The sequence below is a fragment of the Polypterus senegalus genome, chromosome 10 (assembly GCF_016835505.1).
Source record: "Polypterus senegalus isolate Bchr_013 chromosome 10, ASM1683550v1, whole genome shotgun sequence".
Lineage (NCBI taxonomy): Eukaryota > Metazoa > Chordata > Cladistia > Polypteriformes > Polypteridae > Polypterus > Polypterus senegalus.
In genome coordinates, this window is record NC_053163.1 from 38,213,929 (window position 1) to 38,234,520 (window position 20,592).

The window sequence follows — 20,592 nt, forward strand, 5'->3', positions numbered from 1 at the left end:
TGCGTACGAACCAGAAGGGAAACTGGCTTGTTCGTAACCCGAGTGTGTGGTTGTGAGCAGATGCAAAAGTTTGGCAAACTTTTTGGTCGTAACCCGATTTGTACATGTTCTGAGACGTTTCTGAGAGGTTCCACTGTATGTAGAGACAGAGCACTTTAAAGCAAAGCAAGCCCCCCAGCAGTGGTGTATAAGGATTTAAATTGAGATATCTGTTGACAGTACAGCCCATTATAAACATAAAAGATAATCTTAAACAGGTTCTGAAAGAGTAAACCCAACAGTAGCAATGGATAAGCAGATAACATTTGATAGTAAGTCCTAAAACATTAAAATAAGGGTGTGATGTTAAACAGTCCCCTTTGAATAAAAAAAATATATATACGTGTATAATTGAAAAATGACCTAGAAGGAAATAGGATGTATAATTACAACACAAGTCTTATTGCGAATGGCTCAAACAGCAGATAAGATATTCTTTGCCTTGTCAAGACACAGTGATACTCACAATCTTATTTCAAGAAGTGTTGGAATCAATTTTCTTAGCTCACTTTTTGCTTTCTGCGGAGAAGTAAAAATGTACATTTTGCCTTGAATGTCCACTTTCAATTTAGCAGGATACAAGAGGCTGTATCTAATCCCGGCTTTCCATAAGTGCTGTTCAATGTTGTAAAATGCAACACATTCAGCAACTGTTGAAGTTGAAAAATCAGGGTAACTACGAATGTGGTAATTTTGAAATATAATCTCTTGTTTCTGTCTGAGAAGTAACATTATATTTAATTTAGATTGTAATTTGTCAAAATGCACAATGAGGCTTCTAGGTTTTGAGGCATTCAATCCACGTGTGCGGTAAAATGCTGATATCTTGGTGTCCAATTTAAAGTCCTCTACAGTTATTTTAGAGAATAGTTCAGCTATGAATTTCACTGAGTCTGTACTTTCACGTTTTTCAGGGAGACCATTGATTTTGATATTATTCCTTCTGTAGCCATCTTCCAGTGTAGTTAGTCTGCCTCCAAGCACATTTGGAATTTGCAGCCATTGCTTTTCTGTCAGCGGTAGTTGCCAGTTATTCAGCTATTTCAATATGAGTCGTGAATGTTTGCTTAATGTCTTCAAACTGAGCACCAAGTGCTCTAAATTTATTCTCAAACTTGGACGCATTTTCCTGTATTATTTCCTCAATTTTTTCTAGCATAGCTTTAAAGGTTGCCTCAATGCGATTACTTAAACGTTTCTCCTGGTCTTTAATATCCTGAAGCAGCTTCACATTGGTCTTGTGTATGTCCTTTATATCACTTTTATTCTTCTTTATATTATTCTTCAGCTCTTTTATGTCCAACCTGAGAGTGTAGATAATTGTGGCGATCGTTACCTTCAGCTAAGACAGTTTGTTTCGGTCTTCCTTGTGCTTCACGGGTGGAGTAGCAAGCCCAGCTGGAATTGGTGTTGCTGGCTTGCGACAGGTTGTTGACAGCGCGGAAAATAAGGCCATTTTCTGGAATTGGCGAGTACTCCTGGCCCGACTCACTTGCACATTCGCTTTTACTTTCGCTCTAGGCTGGAGACGATGCAGCAGTGTCAAGTCCCAGGAGATCTTTGCTGTCATCTGTATGTTCCAGGTCAGTCTCTGGCAGGCCGAACCTTGAACTTGAGGCCTGTTTAGGCTTCGACGAAGCTTTACCTGTCTTTTCTATTTCTTTCTGAGCCATTTTCTGCAACTTATTGTTATATATACTAAAATTGAAGCCCCTCGGTTTCAGTAAATACAGGATACCTCTAGATGATTAAAAAAAAAAAAAGAAAAAAAACACTGCCGCTAACGAAGTTCCGTCTCTCACGTACATCTCCCTGAAACAGATGAGACCAACTCTAGACTGACAATGTTACAATATGCTTTCTTGACAGTTGGTTCTGTGATATTGTTGAAGCAGGTTTATTGATCATATTTCGACATTTAGGAACTTGTTACTGTCTTGTAAGGCAAATTGTTTTAAGCTGTTGTTATTTTAAATGTACCTTTTGCTTTTTTTGGTTTTGTGCTTAAAATACAGTACTTTTAGTGATTTGATAGTGTTTGTGAAATTTTCCTCATTGTGCTGGTTCCGAATTCCATGAAAGGTATTTAATTTGTTGGTGAAATTATGAAACTTATTGTTAGTATTGTCAGAGGTGGCTGGGGTGGCGACCCGGCTGGGACACCCAGAAGGACCGGAGGAGGGCTTGCACCTTCCCCAGACCATCTGGGGGCGACTTCCCTTGTTCCTTTGGGGGCAACGGGTACAGAGCTTTGAAGCTCCACCCTGTAGGGGCCTGTGGTCGCCGCCAGGGGGCGCCCCATGCCTTTGGAGCCCTGGACCACAGCACTTCCGCCGCACCAGGAGCAGGGACACCTGGAGTGCTTTCGGGGGGGATACAGCCGGCACTTCCGCCACACGGAGATGTGTCAGTGGGAGATTGCCGGGAAGCACCTGGAGCACAACCGGTTGTGAATAAAAGTGGTCGCCTCCTTTCATTCGAGGCTGGAGTCGGGTGAGGAGAGGACAAAGCAGGAGAAGAGAGAGTGGAGGTGGCCCAAAGAAAGGCAGAGAGTGAGAGAGGCCTGGACTTTGGGGGACTTGAAGGGGCTTGTGTGCACTTTTGGGAACTGTAAATATTGTGAATAAACGTGTGGTGGTGGAATTTCAACATGTCTGCCTGTCTGTGTCCGGGGCTTGTTCACAGTATTTGTGTTTTATACTTATTAGATTGGCTACATATGAACACTAACAGAGTTGGTAATTTTGTTTTTCACTATTACACGTTATTTTGTTAACAAAATTAAATTTTATTTTATGTTTATTTACGGTGGTTGTTTGAGCTAAATTAATATATTACAATCAATAAAATCATTGTTTTATAATTTTTCCGGTAAGAGATTATTTTTAGTTAAAGTATAGATATTCTTCACCCTGTGGTGGGCTGGTGCCCATGCCCAGGGTTTGTTTCCTGCCTTGCTCCCTGTATTGGCTCAGATTGGCCCCAGCAGATCCCCATGACCCTGTAGTTAGGATATAGTGGGTTGGATAATGGATGGAAGGATGGATAGATATTCTTTACAATTTAAAACCTTCCTGATTTTTGCTACACATTTAGTTTGTTCTTACGCTTAAATCCATGAATTGTATTTCATATATGTTTTGATCTTTCATCAATTTTGTTCTATTTTTTCTTATTTTTGGATTGCCTGAACATTTTTTTTATTACCTAAATTAAAATTTTTATTTAAATTTGAGAGTTGAAAAGCGAACAGTATTGCAAAGGCAGCAGAAAATTGATCATTTGCATACACATTTACGCTGTGATTTTAGGATATAGCGGGTTAGATGATGGATGGATGTTTCATATAAAGAGGATGAAAGAGTTAAAGACAGGGCTAGAATAATGCATAATTTTGAAAATTTCTTATTCATCTTATTAACAGATAATTAATGACGTTGCACATATTTTAGTAACAGATTATTAATTACATTGCCAATATTATTTTTAACTGTTATTTAACAAACACAAAATAACATTGTAATTTGAAATTTATCATTTCAAAGTAAAAGTATGAAATAAACTTGAAATTTAAATAGTTATGTTTCACAAATTGACATATTCATACAATTATTATATAATATCTACTTATGTGAGAAAGCCGAGTGGAGAGCACTCTAGATTTTTTTACCTGTGAAGTAGACAAACCGTTTGTAATATTTGTTAATATTGTATTCTTGGTAATTGAGGTCCTGTGATTTCAGTTTCATACATTAAATGATAACTGTTTCTTGATAACATTATTTTAATTTTTCTTCTAGTAAGAGCAAGTTGAATACATTAGTGGAAAAACTTCATGAATATTTAGCTTATTCATCAGAAGAATCTGAAGATTCTCCAACTTCAGGCAGGTATCTTGGTAAGTGTTTTAATGTGAACATGCGCAGAAGAGAATACTAAATATTAAATATTAAGATGAAAATCACTTCGCTATGTTAGCATAAGATAATAGGGAACAATGCAAAATGTTCTGTAGTAGTTGCTAAGGTTAGGTTCTATATAGAGAGTAATCAGTTTAGAATGTTAAGTGTGTTTAGCTAATGTTAGGGATGTTGAAATACAAGGAATTTGGTAAACGCTCTGTATAAAGAATTGGAAACGTGTAAATGTGTACTTTTTACTTTCAAGTTACAGCAATTCAAAATGTGCAGATTTGATGTTTTTCTTATTTTTGGTGAATTCCGCCAAGTACTGGGAAGGTCATGTGGTCCTGTGCCTCTAGAATGTCTGCTGTACTAGCATGATAGCACGCCTGCAATTTATTCCACATTTTATGCTTATGTACAATAGGTGGTTGGTGCCTAAGCTTTGGGAGCTCTGGTGAAACACATGCAGTGTGCATTCTTCGGTTTGCTATTAAAATCTTTCTTTCATGGCTTTGGACATTTACTTTGTGTGCTTGTTCACTCTCTCATTCGCTCACTTCATGCTGGGCAGACACAAAATGGCTGATAAAGTAGTTGATTCTGCCTGCTTCTGTTTGTTTTTAGGCATTTTAATTCTTTGTTTAAGAAGATGAATATAAACGAATTTTTTTTGGCTCTTTTACTGAATTTATTAAAAGCATACAACATTCCATACAATCAAGTCAAACTTAACAAAACTAAATTTAAATCAACTCCCACCCGTGAGAGATGCCAACAACCAGAGCAAAACTGTTGAGAGTAGTAAAGAGAGAAAGGAGTCTCCTCACCCAATATATAGTAAACGCTTATTCTAAAATGTTATTTAATAGTTCCTGCCAGGTTTTAAAAATGTTTTGAACAGATCCTTAAAGTGAGAATCAGATTTTTTTTTTTTTCCCCCAATTTCAAATAATATATAACATCAGTTACCCACTAACTTAAGAGGTTGGTTAGGGTTCTTCCAATTGAGCAAGACCAGTCTATATGCTGGTAGTGAAGTAAAGGCAATTACAGGCAGTCCCCGGGTTACGTAAGAGATAGGGACTGTAGGTTTGTACTTAAGTTAAATTTGTATGCAAGTCAGAACAGGTACATTATTTTAATAAATGATATTGTTGACCATCTGTAACCAAGTGCTCTGCCAATGAATGATGGGGTTTCACCTCTCTCTGACCTTTTTATTATTTCTACTTTATTTTCAATGATGATGGTTTTCTCTTCTTTACGGTATCACTACCACTTGCATCGGATTTGTGTTTCAGAGACATTGTTGAAGGGTGAAGACAAAAGGTTAAGATGAGCTCTTCTGCACAGCACTGTACAGCTACCACAGCAGAAAGGCACCAGTCATCAACACGTCTGATGTATAGGGTGGTCCAGATCTAATTATGCAATTTTCATTATGCTATAACTTATTCAGTTTATTACATAGAAAATCACCCGAAAAATCCCGGACCATCAAGAAGTGTGCGAACTGACGACATGAAGAATCGTCTTTGTGCCGAATTGGAATTGTCCCTGCATAAATCAAAAGTCATCCAGACGATCTGCATGATTAGATCTGGACCACCCTCTACTGACAAGAGACAACTTCCTGCTATGTGTGTAACAGTACAAGCAGGCTTGCTATTGAGAATGAATGGGGGCAGCGAGGGCTGGTTCATCACCAGCCCACCTCACAGTCACCTCCATTACAGTATGCTGCCTGCAGCGTATGCAACACCACTGCCCCTATTCAACACACAGCCATCCGAGGCACACTACAAGGCTACCCCCCGCCCCCCCGTTCAGCCACAACCGGGTCATTACCAGCATTACCAGCTGCCCACCTAGAATGAATGGGGCAGCCGTGTGTGGTGGGCTGGCAGTGAAACCGCTTGCTGCTGGGAGCCGCCCGAGGGACACAACACTGCGCTTGCAGCGAAACTGCCTCCGTCCAGCCACCATTTGCAGCGTCCCCAGACCGAAGATGATGGATCGGCAGTTACTGAGGCGCATGCATCGCCGCTTGCAGCGTCCCCAGACCGAAGATGATGAAGCGGCAGTTACTGAGGCGCATGTGTCGCAGCTGCAGCCCCGTTCGTATGTCGTAGGTCCGATGTCCTAACCTGGGGACTACCTGTTGTTTGTTTGTCCTCCTTCATTTTAGCCCATCCAGGAGTACACCAAACACAGCTATGAATGGTTTAAGAGTGATTGTGACATTAAGGCTGGTCTGATAGGCATTTAAAAATTCTTTGTTCAGATTGTTAATTTGGTACCAAGCCCAAAACATATGACCCAGTGAAGCTTTAGCTCGATTGCAACGTTCACAGGTTGGATCTTGCCCTGGAAACATTTTGGACAATTTTTAATGAGATATATGTGCTTGAATAAGTTGAATAATTGAATGTTTTGCACATATGGAGCTTGAGTGAATTCTGTGTGTGGCTGCCTTCCACTCTTACTGTTGCATAAGAGATCCATTTCCCACTGTACTCTGGAATCTTTTAAAAGGAAGGGACTTTTAATTTTTTTTATATATTACTTGGGGGGCAAGCCCCTTTGGTGCCCAACCCTCAGTTGCAGCCGGAATATTAGTAAAATCTGTAAATGTGTGTACAAAAGAAAAATAATTTATTGTAGTGAAAAATCACGAAATTCTATAAATATGTAAAGAAAAATTAATTATTATTTAACAGAGTAAAAACCATAAAATGAGAATAAAATATTTCTTCTGTTACCGATTGGAGTATTCCTGTTAAACTGAGTTCCACTATGCTTGATGAGTTATTTATAAGAAACTAAATAAACAAGTACTATTCTATCTATAGTAGATAGAAATGCTATTCGAGTCCCAAAGACTGATCATTATCTTGTCTGGAATAGAAATAGGTGGGAGGTGAGGGCAATTGGGCAGATTTCATTTAGCAAAGTTTCTAATTTGCAGATAGTGGAAAAATTGTGTTGATGGGAGGTTAAATTTGCAGTTTAAGTGTTCATAAGATGCAAAACATTATATACAAATTTCTTAAGGATTTTATCTCATACGTTTTCCAAACATTAAAAACTGTGTAAGTTTTTGAGGGTGGAAAGAGCTGGTTATCATGTACATGTGCCACAGATAAAATATTCTCTAACTTGTAGTGCTTCCTACATTGGTTCCATATTCTGAGTGAATGAATGACAATTGGGATGGTAGTATATTGATGATATCTTGTATTTACTGGTGTACAAAACAAGGAATGTATCCTTGTGATGTTGATCCCTAGGTATTTAAACTGATCTGCAATGTTAAGAGGGAAGGTGCCCAATCTAATGTTTGCTAGAGAATTCACTGAAAAGAGCACACTTTTATTCAAATATCTTTTGAAATTCTACTAGTACTGTTAGGGACTGTAGGTCTGAGATATACAATACTGTATCATCTGCATGTAGTGATATTTTCTGTTCAAGTCCTTCTCTATAATACCCCTTTCTTATACCACCTAGCTAGGGCTTTGGAGAGTATCTTAACATCATTATTTAGAAGTGAGATTTGTCTATATGATGCACATTGTAATATGTTCTTATTTTTTTAGGAAAAATGGTAACTAATGCTTGGTGAGAATTTTTTTTTTGTCTCTAGCTTCTATAAATGTTGGCAATAATAGGGAAGCTAACTTGACTGAATTTTTTTTTATAAAATTCAGCAGGGTACCCACCAGGACCTGCTGCTTTCCAACTCTAAAGTGAGTTTGTAGCATCTAGTAATTCTAATAGTGTCAGAGGTTTATCCAAGTCCTCTTCACTGAGAGTATCTAGCTGTGGTATCCATAATGTATCAAAAAACACATTGTGTCTTGTGTTCTTAAACTGAATAGAATATAAGGACTTATAGTAGTCTCTAAATTTGTGCATTGTATTTTCATGGCCAATGATTCTATCTCTGTCTGTGTTGGAGATTACTGATGTTGCATTGCAAACTTCCTGCTTATAGATTTGTTGGAAAGAAAATTGAACAGAGAACGAGAATCTTGATTCAGTTAGATATTACCTGTTTACACAGTTCAGATTAACAGTTATTGGTTTACAGTGTTTACCTATCATAAAACAAATGCCCTAAAGTAACTAACTGCAATTGTGGTACTAAAACAGCAGTGTAGCTGTGTCTTTTCTAGGTTCCCAATTTTGAACAGTTACTGAGTTGGCAAGGTAGGATCGCACATGAGTCAAGCGCCTAACAAAGTAACATCAGTCTAATAAAGTTTGTTTTAAAAAAAAGTTTAGTAAAAATTTTATAAAAGGAACATGTCACAAAAATAAAAGAATGCTATTACATATGCAGGGAAAAATGGTTTCTCCTTTTAAAGTTTGGTTACTTTCTATGCTTGGTTATTTTCCATGGTAAACTTGCATAATCTTCACTTCAGTGCGTCAGTATATTCAGTATGCTCAGTACGTTCAGTAGATTCAGTGCAATTTTGCAAGGCAGCTCTTAAACTGAACTAGTCTGTAGTCAGAATGATAAATAATTAGAATTTTAAATTGATAGTTTAGCTTGTGATGGTTATAATAAAGCCTGACTGTGCAGTACTATATAGGTAAATATTTTAACATATGATGGAAGTATTTCCTTAGTTAATATAACTAACAAATGGCTCTTGCAAACACCAAAGTTGTGTAATCGATCCAGTAGGAACAAAGAGAGGAAAAAGAAACTGTTAGCGTGCAAGCATTTTGGTTTTGAACACATCATTTTAAAAACTTGCATTATTATCCTTTATGATAAGTAAAATGTTGAAGAAGATGCAGCGTTGCTCATGACCAGCCTACCAACATGCATTTAAGCAGAATAAAGAGCAGCAGTCACAAGTAACACTATCAGTACTTAAAATGTTTGAAGCACTATGTGGTCTGTAACATTGAAAACTGTTATAAGTGAAGATAAACATTGCATATTGTGCTCATCATATGTTTTGATTCTGAGATAGTTTTGGCACAAATTTTTTTTTTCCTTAGCTTGAACACAAGTAAATACAAATGCTAGTATCTTAGTCTGACTATAGTATGAATTCTTAATTTCTTTGCTAAATCCTTCGCTATAGCCTCACTGCTTCTTCCTTGTCTGTGTTATAAAAAAGTGCAACTGCCAGTGAGAGAGCACTTATTGGACTAATAAGTCATGATCTGATAGCCTTTGTTATTAGAGTGTGAAAAATAGGAGGAACAGAGAGGATGTGTGTCAAAACCCATTTTATCAAGGTCTGGCAGTGTTGTTACACTTGATTTGATTCAGTTGTGAAAGTTGAATTTATAATAATTGACCTGCGAACCCCCCCAACTGGTTTTCAGTTTCAAAACAGTTTAATTTATGAGTGTTTTTTAATTATATCTTTTGGACTAAGCCTCAGACACAGACAGGTAGGCATGTTTGTTAACACCACCACATGTTTATTTACAATACTACTGTTTACAGTCACAAGTGCACAAACCCCCAAAACTCCCCAAAGTCCTGGCCTCACACTGCCTCTTTGCTTCAGGCCGCCTCCTTGTCTCCTCCAGAGACCTTGTCCTTCCTTCTCTCCCTATTCCAACCACGAATGCAGGGAGGCGGCCCCTTTTATCCACACCTGGATGTGCTTCAGGTGCTTCCTGGCAATCCTGGTGTGGTGGAAGTGCTGAGGTCCAGGGCTACAAAGGCATGGGGGTGCTCCCTGGTGGTGACCACGGCCCCTACAGGGTGGAGCTTCAAAGCTCTGTACCCGTGGCCCCTAAAGGAACCAGGGGTGTTGCCCCCAGATGGTCTGGGGAAGGCGCAAGCCCTCCTCCGGTCCTCCTGGGCGTCCCGGCGGGGTCATCAACCCAGCCACCTCTGACAATCTCTAGTTAATATATTTTTATAAATGTAGGTTTGCCTTGATTGCTAGTTAATTCTGGCTCAATATATACTTCTTTGTGAAAATTTGGACATTAATTAAAGTTTCTCTATTTGTTACCATTTACATAAGGAAACTGAACAAGCATTTGGTTTACTTTTGTGTGTATAGTCACAATTTATTCCCGTTAGAAAATTTGTAGAAAGTCTGTTTGTATTCACTTAGTGGCTACTTCATTTAGATTCACTTGCTCTGTAACACAAATTGTCTTCTGCGCCAAATGGCCAGTTAGTTATGAGCTGGCAGCACAGTGAATATAGCATACAAGTATAGTCAGCAAATCATCTTTGGTCAAATATTAGAATGATCAAATTCCACAATCTAAGCAACTTTGACCATAATGTGGTTACTAGTGCCGAATTTGGTAGTTCCAGCATCAAAGAAAACTCTGCTTCATTACTAATGCACTACAGCTTCATAAATTAACAGATAGGTGTATGATAATCAATACATACAATAAATAGTAGTCTTGTGGCCGATAAAGTTAAAAAAAGAAAAATAATTGAGAGAGGACAGAGGACAATGGAAATACTTGTTCAAGCAAATAGAAAGGTTACAAACACTCAAATAACAGTTGTTTACAGCAGTGGTTTATAAATGAGCATCTCTGAAAACACTGTGCATTAACTTTTATAGTAAAACAGTGTACAGCAGCAGAAAATAATGCTAAATTCAGCTTTTGTTACATAAAAAGGGAGGTCGCCAGTCAGTACAGTCTAAAAAAACAGCAGTTCAACATTGAAAAAAATTAAACGTAATCTGGCAAATATGAATTTTTGCTTTAACATGAGAGTAGTATGGTCAGAATTTGGCATAAGCAACATGGACTCATGGATCCTTTCAGTCTTGTGTCAACAGTACATGCACTTGCTTACAGTGTAATGGTGTGGGGAATTTATTCTTGGTTATATGTTAGGCCTCTTAATACCAAGTATCATTTGAATGCCCTAGTATACTTAGGTATGGCTGACACCACATGCATTCTTTCATGGTTACAGTTTCTCTTTTCAAATTGATACTTCCAGCAGGGTAATGTTAAATCACAAAGCATTTATCACGTCATGCTAGTTCCATGAATATTATGTTGACTTCAGTTTACTTCAATGGGCCTACATAGTCCACAGATTTCTTTGTAATAGAGCATCAAGAATATGGAGCCAAAAAAAAAAATCTGTTAGAAATGTGTAAATTTTTTCATGTTAGCATTGACATGAATCCCAGTATAATCAGTGATTTACATGTTAGGTGTTTTATTTTTTAATGTAATACCTGATTTAAAAGAAGGTAGCACATGTAATAGTAGGCATGTACATGTGTTTTCCAGAGTGCTGAAACTTTGATTACCTTTTCATTGATTTTTGGATATGCCCAATCCACTGCCACAGTCATTAGTTACAAAGTGGTTTGTGTTCTTTTTTTCCCTGTACTCCTCCAGATCTTCATTTAGAAATTTTAATTTAATTTTGTTTTTGACTTTAATTAAAAGTTTTCCATTTGTTAGTAACAGAGCTTATAGTTTTAACAGCAGTTGATGCTGGATTGTAGTTTACTGTTCTTTTACTACTTTACATGTCGTTTTAGTTTTTAATTTCTGAAATTAATTTAACATTTTAGTGAATTGTTCCTAAAAGTTTGAAATATAATCTTGCATATTCAATAGAGCTACCATACTTCCAGCTTTGGTTTCCTGGTGAGATGGATACCTCTGTCACTGTTGCTTTTTCATTGTCTTTATTTGCTAAAACAGAACATGGCTACCTGAGGATTAGTTATGCCTTGTTGAGCTGGTCACATGCTTCATGGTGATAAAAATTCCTAATCGGTATTTAACAGTAGAATTACCAAAGCCTACGAAAAAACTCATAAACCCGGCCCACCTTAAATCCTTTCACACCTCTCAGTCACAGTCTTGTTTTGTAAATGTGTCAATCAACACAAGCAGCCCATCTACTCAAACAATACAGCTCATGTCGTAATAAGCGATAAGCACAAGCAGCCTGCTATATCATCCCCCCCTCCACCGCAGAAAGGGAAAGAAGTTCTCCCAGCTCAAGCCTTGATTATCTTGGAGTGAAGTGTGGGAGTTTTAGAAGGGAAATAATAGTTTTTTGGAATACATACATTTCATGTGTCTTCCATGTCTACAACAATCTATGTAAACACACCGTTAATACAGAAACATTTTTCATTTTTTAGTAATAAATGACAAAATGTCGATATGAACTGTATAATGTGTGAAGGCTGAAGTCTAAATATCAAATAAACACTTTCACAAAAGGTGCAAGTGCATTATGATAGCTTCCGTGGTGCAGTGGTAAGAACCGCTGACTTGTAATCAAAAGGCCGCAGGTTCCAACCTGGGTGCCACGCAAATTTACCGTTTTGAGTGGTGAGTTGCACTTATTGTTAATATTATACAATAAAAACATACATTTGATTTGCATTTGTAACAGCCAGTGTAAATATATAGTACTTGTAAAAGTTAGCGTTTTTTTTCTTCACTTTCATTCTCTCGGTCATGATCACCATATACGAACCCCCCACACTCCTGCCCCCAAGATCTAGTGCTGTTAGTTTTTATTTGAAGTTGGGAATAACTAGATGCGAGTGGTGTTTTGAGACAGTGGAACTGGAAATTCTCTGATCTAGAGAGATAAAAGCTGCCACACAAACACTGCTGAATCTGCCTTCTTCGTATCTCACTGTCACTTGATTTTTTTTTTTTTCTGTTTTATTGAGTGTTCCTGCTCATGCTGAATTAGTATGCACCTTATGGTCCATGATGTCAAAGCCCCACTGACGAAAAAGAGAGACCTAGGTTTATATATTTGGAATAATTCATTTTATGACCTGTATAGTACATTTCAGAAAACTTGTAGCACTGATGCAACATTATTCATATTTTTCATATTCATTCGCATACCTTCTTGCGGTTGTAATCAGTGAACACGTCCCGTCCCCCCCAGCCCCGATCTTGCCCAGTCCCCACATTTTGGTGCATGGTGGTGTTTCTTTTGTAACCCAGGACATGCAGAGGAAAGAATAGTACAGAGAGGTCAGTTCCGCGCTATACGCAATAATCAAATTCAAATGCTAACAGTTCCCCCACACCCAAGGACGTCCTTCCTACATTTGCGACATGTGTACCTGTTGAAATGTACACACTTCTCTCTATGCAGTGGTTCCTATTACATTGAGGGGCACCTGACACTAACTAAGTTTGCTTTCCTGTGGGAAGTGGCGGTCTTGGAGCAGAAGCTTGTCGATGTTGCATCCTTTTTTTTTTTTTTTTTTTTTTTTTTTACTACATCGCCTTTTCTTGTAAGAAGTGCCGACGAAGTTTCTCTGCAAGGTGAACCATGAACACTCTTCTTTTCTCAGTGGCCCCCGTACATGCCTTGCACAGTACATGTGCGTTCATCTCCACCAGATCAAGCATGTTGTAGCACATAGCAACCGGCCATCCGTGTGCTTCTGCTTGCACTGAATAAACTCGCGCCTTCTGGTGCATGATGTCAACGCAGCACCGGGGAAAAAAAAGAAAGGGACAAATATATGTGATATTTTGAAGAAATGATTTTATGACCTGAATAGTACCAATCAGAAAACATCATTGCACTAATGCAACATTATTTGAAAACAAACAGCGTCAGATCCGGTGTAAATTTATGCTTACGCTGTTAGTTACGGTCAAATCAGGAGGTTGGGAGAGTGTGAACGTGACTAAGAGAATAAAACTGAAAAAAAAAAAGCTAACTTTTACAAGTACCATAAATTTACACCTGATATGATGATGTTCACTGCGGTGGGTTGGCACCCTGCCCAGGATTGGTTCCTGCCTTGTGCCCTGTGTTGGCTGGGATTGGCTCTAGCAGACCCCCGTGACCCTGTATTCGGATTCAGCGGGTTAGCAACTGGATGGATGGATGATGCTGTTCATTTTTAAATACTAATTCAGTGTGAGCAGGAACACTCAATAAAACTGAATAAAAAAAATTTCAAATGACAATGAAATACAAAGAAGGCAGATTTACCAGCGTTTGTGTGTCAGCTTTTATCCCTCCAGATCAGAGAATTTCCAGTTCCATTATGTCAAAACACCACTCACATGTACATTTATTCCCAGTTTTAAATATAAACTAACAGCGCCAGATCTGTGGTGGTCGGGATGGGTTGTATCGTGACTGAGAGAATAAAAGTTGAAAAAAAAATGCTTTTGTTTACACTGGCTGTTACAGATGCAAATCAAATGTGTGTTTTTATTGTATAATATTAACAGTAAGAGCAACTCACTACTGAAAAAGGTAAGTTTGTGAGACACCCAGAATCGATCCCGCGGCCTCTTGGTTGCAAGTCAGGAGCTCTTACCACTGCACCACGGAAGCTGTCATAGTATACTTGTACCTTTTGTGAAAGTGTTTATTTAATATTTGGACTTCAGTGATCACACATTATACAGTTCATGTCCGCATTTTGTCATTTATCACTAAAACATGAAAAATGTTATAACGATGTGTTTACATAGATTGTTGTAGACATGGAACACGCATGAAATGCATGTGTTCCAAGTGACGATCTGTTATATCCCCTCTAAATCTCCAGCACTTCACTCCAAGATAATCAAGACTTGAGCTGGGAGAAATTCTTGCCTTTTCTGTGGTGGTGGAGGGGATGATCCAGAAGGCTCTTTGTGTTGGTCAACACATTTATAAGACACAAGGTGCTGATGGAGAGTTGAGAAGGGATTTAATGTGGGCCGGGTTTTACAAGTTTTTTTTGTAGGCTTTGGTAATTCTAGTGTTAAAATTTTGACTTTCTATTTATGTAGAATCAGCCGTGCTTTGTCTGGTTCCAGACAAAGACTATGGTTTAGATTCAAGTATGATTGTCTTTCTCATAGCACTGAACACCTTATGTAGAAAAATATCCAGATTTAAATTAGACAGGCATAAAATATTTTTGTCTATAGTATTTTTCTGCCTGGTATGTAAGTGGAATTTAAGTGATCATAACCTGAGATGATTACTGTGTAAGAATTCACTGTGCCAGAATTGTTCTTAGTTACGTGCTTTGAGTTATAGCCTTTCTTGACCTCTTGATAGTGGAAACTGAAACACATACAAAAAAGCAAGTCAATTAAAAAAACAGGATCGTAATTATAAGAAAGGCTATTACAAATGTAACATAGTTTTATATGTAGCTTTCCAGAATGAACTTAATGCCACATTACAACCTTTTAAATATTTTTAGTGCTAATACTTTAGTTTCTGTCAGTATAAATGCTATTTTTATATTTACAATTTATTTCTCTATTATCAGGTAAAGATTTCACTGGAAATAAATTGCACAAAAAGGACCAAATCATGGAAGAGGTGGGTCAAAAGCTTTCTTTTCTTTCATTCTGTGCTTGATAAGCTAATAAAGTTTGTATTGGTATAACGTGTTTAACAATTAAGTGATTCTAGTCTTTGAAACAATCACATTTAAAGATAATGCCAACTCCAAGCTATTACTGACCCATTAGACTTGTCTCTTTTAGGTATCATCATCCTTTTAATTCTGGCTTTATGTCATGGTAGTTGTGCAAGTGCTTATTTTTTCTCTAGTTTCAGTATCCATTGTTTGTAAATCACCACAGATAGCTATGGTGTATTATGGTAATGTTTCTGAATGACTTGCTTCTGTTGAAAGTTAAGCTTAAGGATGTTCTAATCATCCTGTGTGACTTTGAGGAGGAATTCTCTACATACTCCATCAAATGACTCAGTTTAATTATCCTAATTCTTTAGCTTGCCTCTGCTCAGTGATACAAGGTTTTTTTTGTTTTTTTTTTTTTAAATATATGCATACATACAGGAGCTTCTGACCACACTGACATTTGATTAACTTACATTACATTAAATAAAGGCGTAACAAGCATTATGACATTGCTCATAGTTATAAAGTAAACCTCATTAAAGGAAAAGTAGCTTTAGTGCTGCTTCCTACTCCTCCTCCTCTTCATCTTTTCCCACTTCCATGTAGGGTTGATGTGCTTGATCAATCCTCTCCATCCAGCTTGGTCCTGCACCTCTTTCCCCGTCAGACCCTTTTTCTTCAGATCTTTTGTTACTCTATCCATCCACCTCTACTTTAGCCTTGCTCGCTTTCTGTTCCTTTGTACTTTCATTCCTATCACTCTTTTGCCCACATATTCATTATCTTTCCTCACCACTTGTCCATACCTCTTTGATTGTCTCATTTGTCATTCTTACCCTTTTATAGCTGCACACAGCTATCTCAACATTCTCATTTCTGCCATCTCTATCATTGGCTTAGAAGAAGAGGTAGAAGGTGTTTATTCAAAACATCCTCTGGGGTGAAACTTTGAATTTTTATTCATGTTGAAAAATGATGGCATTGAAGTGATGTGCAGTGTTTTTACATCCTTCTCCACCAGGCTACATGTTGGGCCTTGGTGTTTTACAACAACAACAACAACAACAACAGCATTTATTTATATAGCACATTTTCATATACACAGTAGCTCAAAGTGCTTTACATAATAAAGAATAGAAAAATAAAAGACACAATAAGAAAACAAAATAAGTCAACATTAATTAACATAGAATAAGTAAGGTCCAATGGCCAGGGGGGACAGAAAAAACAAAAATAAACTCCAGACGGCTGGAGAAAAAAATAAAATCTGTAGGGATTCCAGACCATGAGACTGCCCAGTCCCCTCTTAGCACTAGAACAGAATGCTGTTAAACCCTTTAAAGTTATTTGCCATTGTTTTCAATGACACTATTCATACCTATGTGTGTTAAAAATGAGCGACTTAGAAAACTCCTGCATGCAGCAGTTTTTGAGCATTTTCGGCCAAATGCTTGTTCAGTTGAAATGGTAATGCTCATAAAATACTGTTAAAAGAAACCAAACAAACTTTTTGCAGTGTTTATACAGGAAGTCGGTGCCTCTTCCTCAATGAAGACGCACACTGAAATAAGAAAATAAAAAAGCTATCAAGGGACAGATTAAGGTATGTAGTTTACATCCATCCATCCATCCATTATCCAACCTGCTATATCCCAACTACAGGGTCAAGGGGGTCTGCTGGAGCCAATCCCTGCCGACACAATCCCAGCCACTGTATGGCACACACACACACACACACACACACACACACATCCACCCACCCACCTATCAGGCACACACTAGGGACAATTTAGAATTGGCAATGCACCTAACCTACATGTTTTTGGACTGTGGGAGGAAACCGGAGTACCCGGAGAAAACCCACGCAGACACAGGGAGAACATGCAAACTCCATGCAGTGTGGACTTGGGAAGTGAACCCGGGTCTCCTAACTGCGGGTCAACAGGGCTACCCACTGCGCCACCGTGCCACCCTGGTTTACAAACAAGTGGTGTTAATTCACCAAAAGTTATAGGTATAGATTTAGTTTTAACCAGGTTAAAGTGTAGTACAAATGTGTTAACAAACAGACACAGATTTAGCACAGAGTTCTTCCTCACAGCACCAACTACATGAAGTTTACATGGTTTGCCTGTGCATTTCAAAATTGATTGGTATTAATGAGTGTGCATCTAAATTAAGAAAATGTTTACCTCTTTCTGAAGTTAATAATAATAAGTAGAAAATTAATGTTCTTTCCTTTTTTCCATGTACCACTGTATCACACCATTTTAAATATATTTTGTAAATAACTGAATCAAAACTAAACAAATACATGGGTTTCAGTTACTGGATTGCACACAGCACTCTTTTCTGCTTGGCTGTGTGATAGAGCCCTGAAAATGTTGGGTGCATCATGTATCACGTGTGCTTCTTACCTTACACCCAATGCTACTGCGGTAATCACTGGCTCCCAGTGATCCTTAACTGGGCAGTTTAGAATTTACACCTTGCCACGTGCTAGATGAAATTTAAATGAATGCAATGTATGTTCAGTTCTTTTGAGATCATTACCCCATTACACTTATAACCCTTTCCTCAGTATTTGTTACTAGATGGCTGTTTCATGCTGTTGCATTAAATGTTGCACTAACAGCTGGCATTTTTTCTTGCATTATAATGCTATTAATCACCACCCCCCCAAAACACTATTTATGTGCTAAATCATCACCTGTGTGTATGGATGTTTCCTGCTTTATAGACAATTCAGAATTGCCCTATGTTGCAGAACAGTGTGCATTCAATATGTGTGCTCATGCTATTGACCACACTTCCTCTTCAGTTCCGTGATCGTCAGGATGAAAAGCAGTAAAGTCATAGACATTCTGGAAAACAGCAATAGCGTCACAACACAACACCATCTCACAACCTACAAAATTGAAATGATATCAATCATACTGGAAAAATACTCAAGATATGCTTGAAAAACATTTGTAAAGCATGCCAAAATGTGAGAAACATTTAAAACTTGCTAGCAACATGACATTTAAATGCTTAGAAAAATGCAAAACACACACTTGAAATGTACAATGATCAAGTGTGAATTAGCCCATTATCTTGTTTTTAGCAAAGTAGTATTAATGAATTTGAAGATATTCTTGATTATTAATGCTCCTTAAACTACATGAAAGTTCTTGACTGTTTTTGTCAGCTGTTTTTGCTTTTTTATTTGGTCTTCCAGAGTCTGTCTTTATTTGTACTTTTTTCATTTTACCTTGATCTTTTTTTAATTGATTTTACTGTTTTATTCAGTAATTGTCCTTTATCTGTATTCCTCCTTATGTTACTTTGTCTATCATTATTGTTGTGATGTTTTTGTAATGTATTGTATGTCCAGGATTTGCTGATAATCATTAAATATTTGCCTTTTAAAATTTCAGATGCACTTATTGTAATATTCCATGTGTTTTAGTGTAATAGTATTGTACTGTTCAATTTTTATATTTATAATAGATTATACCATTGCTAGCATTTTAAAGTGCTTTGTGTTGATATAAGCTGCTGTTTGTGCTATAAAATAGGTCCTTGCAAAGGAAGGAATGTTAGGATGGAGGAGGAAGGGACCTGAAACTGTGGAATGTGACTGCAATCATCCATTGCAGATCAGACTTGTTGGCAGTGGAGTAGTTAAAGAGAGCGAAAGAAAGCAGCAGGTCAATTCAGAGAAAAAAAAAAACACTTTTTTACTTTGCGTTGGGTGTGTAGAAGAGTCAGAGTGATTTAAGAATTAACAAAAAGAGGGCATAAGCAGTGGTGAAGGAGGACAATGTAAACACGCAATTTATATAAAGACAACCAACAAGTAATTTCTTGTTAGGAAATAAAATGAAACTGGCAAAGTGCAACAAAATGCAATTTTCACAGCCCTGTATTTACAGTGCTCTTTAAAACATACACAATAAAAATCATGATTTAAAATAGATACTGTATTTGCATATTTACAATGCATCCAGAAAGTATTCACAGCACGTCACTTTTTCCACATTTTGTTGTTACAGCCTTATTCCAAAATGGATTAAATTCATTTTTTTCCTCAGAATTCTACACACAACACCCAATAATGACAACGTGAAAAAAGTTCACAGCCTTTGCCATTAAGCTCAAAATTGATCTCAGGTACATACTGTTTCCCCTGATCATCCTTGAGATGTTTCTGCAGCTTAATTGGAGTCCACCTGTGGTAAATTCAGTTGATTGGACATGATTTGGAAAGGCACACACCTGTCTATATGAGGTCCCACAGTTGACAGTTCATGTCAGAGCAAAAACCAAGCATGAAGTCAAAGGAATTGTCTGTAGACCTCCGAGACAGGATTGTCTCAAGGCACAAATCTAGGGAAGGTCACAGAAAAATTTCTGCTGATTTGAAGGTCCCAATGAGCACAGTGGCCTACATCATCCATAAGTGGAAGAAGTTCGAAACCACCAAGACTCTTCCTAGAGCTGGCTGGCCATCTAAACTAAGAAGGCCTGATGGTCACTTTGTCAGAGCTCCAGAGGTCCTCTGTGGAGCTAGGAGAACCTTCCAGAAGGACAACCATCTTTGCAGCAATCCACCAATCAGGCCTGTATGGTAGAGTGGCCAGACGGAAGCCTCTCCTTAGTAAAAGGCGCACAGCAGCCCTCCTGGAGTTTGCCAAAAGGCACCTGAAGGACTCTCAGACCATGAGAAACAAAATTCTCTAGTCTGATGAGACAAAGATTGAAGTCTTTGGTGTGAATGCCAGGCGTCACGTTTGGAGGAAACCAGGCACCGCTTATCACCAGGCCAATACCATCCGTACAGTGAAGCATGGTGGTGGCAGCATCATGCTGTGGGGATGTTTTTCAGTGGGAGGAACTGGGAGACTAGTCAGGATAAAGGGAAAGATGACTGCAGCAATGTACAGAGACATCCTGGATGAAAACCTGCTCCAGAGTGCTCTTGACCTCAGACTGGGGCGACGGTTCATCTTTCAGCAGGACAACGACCCTAAGCACACAGCCAAGATATCAAAGGAGTGGCTTCAGGACAACTCTGTGAATGACCTTGAGTGGCCCAGCGAGAGCCCAGACTTGAATCCGATTGAACATCTCTGGAGAGATCTTAAAATGGCTGTGCACCGACGCTTCCTATCTAACCTGATGGAGCTTGAGAGGTGCTGCAAAGATGAATGGGCGAAACTGGCCAAGGATAGGTGTGCCAAGCTTGTGGCATCATATTCAAAAAGACTTGAGGCTGTAATTGCTGCCAAAGGTGCACCGACAAAGTATTG

The 20,592-nt window shown here is 38.1% G+C and overlaps 1 protein-coding gene across 3 annotated transcripts in view; it reads left to right on the forward strand.

The window, feature by feature from the left end:
* atrx (ATRX chromatin remodeler) overlaps positions 1-20,592 on the forward strand; it is a 352,828-nt gene that overhangs the window by 37,457 nt on the left and 294,779 nt on the right. The window contains exons 2-3 of one of the 3 annotated variants that reach the window (XM_039765743.1): positions 3,840-3,937; positions 15,200-15,252. In XM_039765743.1, coding sequence (XP_039621677.1) covers positions 3,840-3,937; positions 15,200-15,252 — 151 coding nt within the window. The remainder of the gene's footprint in view (positions 1-3,839; positions 3,938-15,199; positions 15,253-20,592) is intronic. The other 2 variants (XM_039765744.1, XM_039765745.1) reach the window with 2 other exon arrangements.